Below are 6,172 nucleotides of genomic sequence, written 5' to 3'. Positions count from 1 at the left end.
TCTCTCTCTCTCTCTCTCTCTCTCTCTCTCTCTGTCTCTCTCTCTCTCTGTCTCTCTCTCTCTCTCTCTCTCTCTCTCGCTCTCTCTCTCTCTCACATACACACACACACACACACACACACACACACACACACACACACACACACGAATACACACGCGCGCGCGCGCACATACACAGAGCCGCGAGCCGGCCCAGGTATCCGGGGGTGCTCGGCAGGCGGGCGGGGGCGCTTTTAAAGACGATTACGGTGCCGGCTGACTCGACGCTTAATTTCCCCAGAGGAGTTGCTCTGGCAGCCGCAGGCCACTACTGAATATCCCGTTTGTTCTCCGGCGGCGGGAGGGGGCGGCTCCGAAGGCAAGCGGGCAGGGCGGGCGTCTCCTCCCGGCACCCCGGGACCCAAGGCCGCTGTAACATCCCGCCCACAGAGGCTGTGGGAGGGACAGGGGAACCCCCTGCCGAGTGGTACGCTAGCGGGACCTGGCTTCGGAATCCACAGACGGATGGTTCACAGAGAGGGGGCCATGGCTTGCTTTGTGGAGTGTTATTCCCTAGTTGCTCATTAAAAAAAAAACGGTTAGCTCTTACTAGTTGCTGAGAAACTGGGGTTCCCTCTTTATTTCGGTCGCCTGCAAGCACCCAGATCTAAGGCTAGAAAAGGGGGAAGCGGGAGAGGGATTCAATCATTTTAACTTCTGCCTTTGTCCTCTTACTTTAAATACATTCTCTCACTCCATAGATTCTTCTCTTTACTAGCGTATGCGAATAGGGGGACAGTTCTGTGCGGGGGATTTAAAAGTGCATTCTCAACCGGGCGATGTGCGTGAACCCTATGGCAGATAATGAAGACAGAACCCAGATCATCAGGTCTCATCATCTAGGCCCTGTTCTGAAAATGGTGTTTCTTTCCCGGCATTTCTCTGTTCTTAAAAGATCTTTTCCAAGTTTCTTTCTGTAGCATTGACCAGTTAAGATTCATAGAGATTTTGTTTTTTTTAAGAACAGTTCCAGCCTTATGGAAGAACTAAGGCTTTCCTTTATTTAGAGAAGAATAACTTGAAACCTTTTATTTTGTTAGGTGCTTTCCAACAACTAGGGGTTAATAAAAGAAAAACAAGAATAAAATGGATCCATTGAGATTTTCCACAACCATACCACCACAAGAAGGATATAGCTGAATTTATTTTTTAATATAATTTATTGTAAAATTGGCTTATAAACAACACCCAGTGATATAGCTGAATTTAGATGCCTCATTTGTGCTGTTCCCTCTAAAGTATTTTCACCTTGCTAAGCAAAATAATAATCATTAAAATATTACTTATCAAGACTTCATTTCTAGTAATGAGCTTACAATGTTAAGAATGTAAACCTCCCAGCAAGAAAATAAGAAAAAGCTAGCTACAGGGAATAATCTGACTTTTAGTAGTGGGAGAAGCCAGGAGCCAATAGTAGGAACCAAATTTTCCTGTGGCATTTAGATTATCAGACTATTTTTGAAAAAGTGAAAAGAAAAAAGACCAAGAACTACAACTTTAAAAAATTTTCTAAAGACACCACACCCTGTATGACATTGAAGAAAAAAAAGGGATTACAGAATTTGGCAAACTACATTATATCCTGAAACTTACACCCTCAACCCAATAAAAATTGCTTTAAAACAGCAAAGAGGAAAATAACTGATTGTTTATTTTGCACACATTTCAAAAATATGCTATCCAACAGCATAAGTGTTTTAGATGATATTTTGTTAAAAAGTCAAAGTTTTAAATTATAATGTGAAAATATTGCTCAATTCACTTTCTGGTAATGATTTGAAGTCATCCTAGCCAGCAAATACTTCATTCCTAGGACTAAGCTAAGTTTTCAAAATTTAAAATTCGAAAACAAGGTATTAAACATGTCTAGATAAATAGAAAACTATTTGAACATAAATATGCAATTATGTTTTCTCTTCTTATTTTATAAAATGATAACTGCGTTCATATCCTCACTAAAGAGTCAGGGTTCCAACCCTGATGGTTCTGTTGTTGTTGAGACACATAGGAAGACACTGATATTACCATATGATTTTAAGTTTACCAAAGCCCATATTATTTACTTTTAGAAACACATATTTGACTTGGAACTATAGTTCTGACCACAATTGTGATCCATTAATGTCCTGAGAAGCTTAATGTGTTAAAATTGAGACAGACCCAAGTAGGCTTTGAAGGTGTATAAGGTCCATTTCTGTGAGAGCAGTTTCTAGACTTTGACCATGCAGAATTGGCCTAATGGTCAGGGAGCCAAATAACCCCAGGCAGTGGGAAAGGGGAGCGACAGAAATGACAAAAGCCCCATCGTAGATTCTAGAAAGCAAAGCCAAGTGTCAAATGAAGTGACCCTTATTACCCAAAGTATATATTACCCAATCTCTGCAGTTAACTAGGCTGCACAGAGATTCAAAGTCATGGAAATACAGAGCTATTCACCAATGAACTGACCACTTACAAAATTAGTCCCCGCTCAAACATTCCTTGCTGCCCAATATTAGCATCTAGGTAGGCCCAATATGTTAACATCTTTTTTGGTTAGTCTCTGGTCACTTCATTAACCTTGTAAACATCTGAAAATACAAGGTAAATACAATTCAGATTCAATCCATGGTGCAAGAATCATCTTGTAAGAGATTCAGAATTTCAGAAAATGAATGCAAGTGATGTAAGAAGTAGAAGGATGATGGGCTTTTTTGACAAATTAAGCCCTGGATGAGTTACTCCAACGGACAGCTGAAGGAATGAGCTGAAGAAGGTTGCTGACCAAAAGCCTCTTCAAAAAAGAATGATTTTTTAATGTCCCGATATTAAAGAGAAGCCCGTGAGAAAAATGAAGAAGCCCTATAATATCTTTACAAAAGTAATTTTCTACATTATAGTGCTGTGGAACTCAAGAGTGAAGGAAAAGATATTTGTATTTTGCTAGAATGCATTTTTACAGGGAAAATTATGCTAAAAAAATCTACATGTATTCATTCTTTGTTCATTATGAGAATTGGCACATAGTTGCAAATATAAAGGAAATGTTTTTGGGTTTTTAAAAAATTTTTTTAACATTTATTTATTTTTGAGAGACAGAGGCAGAGCATGAGTGGGGAGGGGCAGAAAGAGAGGGAGACACAGAATCCAGAGTAGGCTTCAGGTTCTGAACTGTCAGCAAGCCCAGAGGCCGTGTGGGGCTTGAACTCACCAACCTCATGATCATGACCTGAGCTGAAATCAGATGCTTAACCAACTGACCCACCCAGGTACCCCAAGGAAATGTTGTTAGACACAAAATTAATTATTGAATTTTCTGTTCCATTTTTTAAGACAAAATTCTGAACATTTTTTCAGTATCTACTATGAAAATTTGGAGCCCGGGTCAAGTAATTTTAAATGACCTTTTCCAGTACAGTTAATCTCAGATATGGGCACTCTCCAATTATCTTGAAAGGTGCCTGAACAACAATCCAGGGCAGTGGATCAGATTGATAGGGAGAGGGTGGGGAAGGAGAGAATGAGGGGCTGGAATCCATCCGTACTTGGATCCGTCCTGTTATTCTTTGAGGCATAACCCACATGGAGAACTTGGGTGTAGTCTGTGCTCCCTTGAAAGTGATCCTGCTCCAGCTGTACCACATGGAGCTCTAGCTTTATGAGTGCTACAAATGTATAAAGGAAATGAAAAGTATCTGGAAGGCAATTTGTATGAAAATTCTTTGATGCAGCCCTAGTGACAATGCAATGTTGATGATATTTCCATAATATCCATAGTTCTGCAAAACCACCTAACTGGAATTTCCCCACTTTCTTTATCTAAGAAAATATAGTAGTATAAAGTTATGATATTAATACTTTAGTGATGAAAGTGCCTCTTCTGAATTCACCTGTTTGGATACTGTCAATATTTAGGAACTCCCCATAATCTTTGAATTCTTGTGCACAGATCCATCAGTAAATATTCTTGTGAAGAAGACTTTTTAGAATTAAATGTAGGTTCAGTGTTTTTTGATGTTTGTCAACATACACTAGGAAGTAGACCTCCCCCACTTCTTACCTAGAATAAAACATTGAAGATGAATTGTTTTGGCTAAGCTTTATAAGTGAGTCCATTCTGGCTGTTCAAGCCATAAAAGGGATGCATTTTAAAATAGAAAGTAGTTTGCATTACCGTTAAGAGAACTGAAGAAACTGTGTCAAGGCTAATGGCCAGAGCCTAGCTTCTGAAATGGCCCAGTGAGAAATCAGTTGCCATTGCTGCTACCAAGACTAAGCAATAAATGCAAGTACTCTAAGTTACTGCAATGCAATGGCAATGATCACCTCAGATGCATTTCCACCCTGGGAAACACGCCTTTGCAACACTCCTACCCATGGTGTTATTCTTGCCCTTTTTTCATTTCCAGACTTTTGGCTCTTTGTTAGAGGCCAGTCTTGGTGGTTCTCCTCTCATCTGCAGGGGTCCCAGAACTTCCCCCAAGTGATTATCTTCCTTGCAGAGAACTAACAGCTTAGCTAACTGAGCCACCCAAGTACCCCTCACGGCTCTTCTAAACTGCTGTTTGGAGAAACCAATTGAAACCAATTCTAACCGCAGACTGAGCTGATAAATCTACCTCAATTCAAATATCCCTTGTTTGTTCCTCAAGGAATAGATTCACATTCATTGCTCATTAAACATCTGGAAACATTGTATTTTCAGTTTGAGCCTGGTTCATTATGAGCTTGAAGATTGCTTAAGGGTTATTACTTTTGAAAAATAAGATAGCTATATAATAGACATTATCCAAATAAATATCATATGCAAACAAAGACATTAGAACTATGAGACTGAGACGCTTTAGAGTTTGAACTTAAGAGAAAACCAACAACAAAATTCACAAAGGCATGCCTTAGCAGTTTTCTTTTAAGAATTTCTCTAGGGGTGCCTGGTGGCTCAGTCGATTCCTGATTTTGGCTCAGGTCATGATCTCACGGTGGTGAGACTGAGCCCCAAATTCAGCTCTGTGCTGACAGCACTGAGCCTGGTTGGGAGACTCTCTCTCCCTTTCCCTCTCCGGCTTTCTGCCCCTCCCGTGTGTTTGTTCTTTCTCTCAAAATAAATAAATAAACTTAAAGAAAAAAAGAATTTCTCTAAAGAAACTGAAGGATTAAGGAACTAAAATGAAATCAAATTAAAATTTAAGAATTTCTGTGCAAGATTCATATATAATTTTAAAAATAGATGAAATTATATCTAACAATCATAGAGAATTTATGTGTGTAATTTATACATTGTCTATAAATATAATTTATTTATGTTATAAATTATGTATATTATATAGTGGCTATTTATATGTTTATATGTATTTATACACTTATATATAAATATACATTATATACATATTAATATATTTTATATCAATATATATACACAAAATGATGTCTAGGGACACAGTCCTAAATGCATGATATTAATAAAACTAGTTTCTCATGTGAACCCTGGGTCTTTTGCCCTGAGAATTCTAAAAACATTTTATATCCTGTAAATGCTTTTGGAATAAACCCAACAAAAACATACTTCCTAAGAAACAAGTAGGACTCTGGGTACATATTTTTCCATTAAGATAATTGCAAAAGAAGATATACGTGGAGAAATATCACCTTCAGTAAATTCTTAATTAAGCCAAAATGGTTGAGCATCAACATATATTCATTGTGGGTATTAAATGGTTATTAATTTTAAAGACTAACATGAGACTTGTTTGATGGAATTTAATAGGATTACATCTCTTGATGGAGTCCAGAGCCTTTTCTGAGGGACACTGCAGTTGCTGCTTCTTAACTGAGGGATATTTGCCAGACACTAATGACAGGCGTATCCCAGCCCACTGGGTAGGACTAATTGCACAAATGGGAAGTCGTAGCAACAGAAGCCCAGCCTGGAGCTGGCAATTGTCTGTGTTCTCCATTGGTAATGTTTCCATTGGAAGTATCTAGGGAATTTTTTGTTTGTTTCATTTTCCTTTTACCTTTGTGGTGTATTTAGGTATTATTTGTATATATTGAGAATCCTGAAGAAAATAACAGGAATATAAATATGTGTACTATACATATGATTTCCTACATGTTATCATTTATGCATGTGTAGATGTGGATGCAGGTGTGACTA

At 38.3% G+C, this 6,172-nt stretch overlaps 1 protein-coding gene across 1 annotated transcript in view; it reads right to left on the bottom strand.

Moving 5' to 3' along the window:
- The window catches only part of PCOLCE2 (procollagen C-endopeptidase enhancer 2), an 80,146-nt gene extending 74,174 nt beyond the window's left edge, over positions 1-5,972 (bottom strand). The window contains exons 1-3 of the mRNA XM_029938764.1: positions 5,789-5,972; positions 3,564-3,683; positions 312-630 (exon numbers count right to left, since the gene is read on the bottom strand). Coding sequence (XP_029794624.1) covers positions 312-630; positions 3,564-3,683; positions 5,789-5,972 — 623 coding nt within the window. The remainder of the gene's footprint in view (positions 1-311; positions 631-3,563; positions 3,684-5,788) is intronic.
- Between the last annotated feature and the right edge of the window lie 200 nt (positions 5,973-6,172).

The sequence above is a fragment of the Suricata suricatta genome, chromosome 5, assembly GCF_006229205.1.
Source record: "Suricata suricatta isolate VVHF042 chromosome 5, meerkat_22Aug2017_6uvM2_HiC, whole genome shotgun sequence".
Classification (NCBI taxonomy): domain Eukaryota; kingdom Metazoa; phylum Chordata; class Mammalia; order Carnivora; family Herpestidae; genus Suricata; species Suricata suricatta.
The sequence above is the reverse complement of the archived record's forward strand: the minus strand, read 5'-3'. Positions and strand labels throughout refer to the sequence as shown.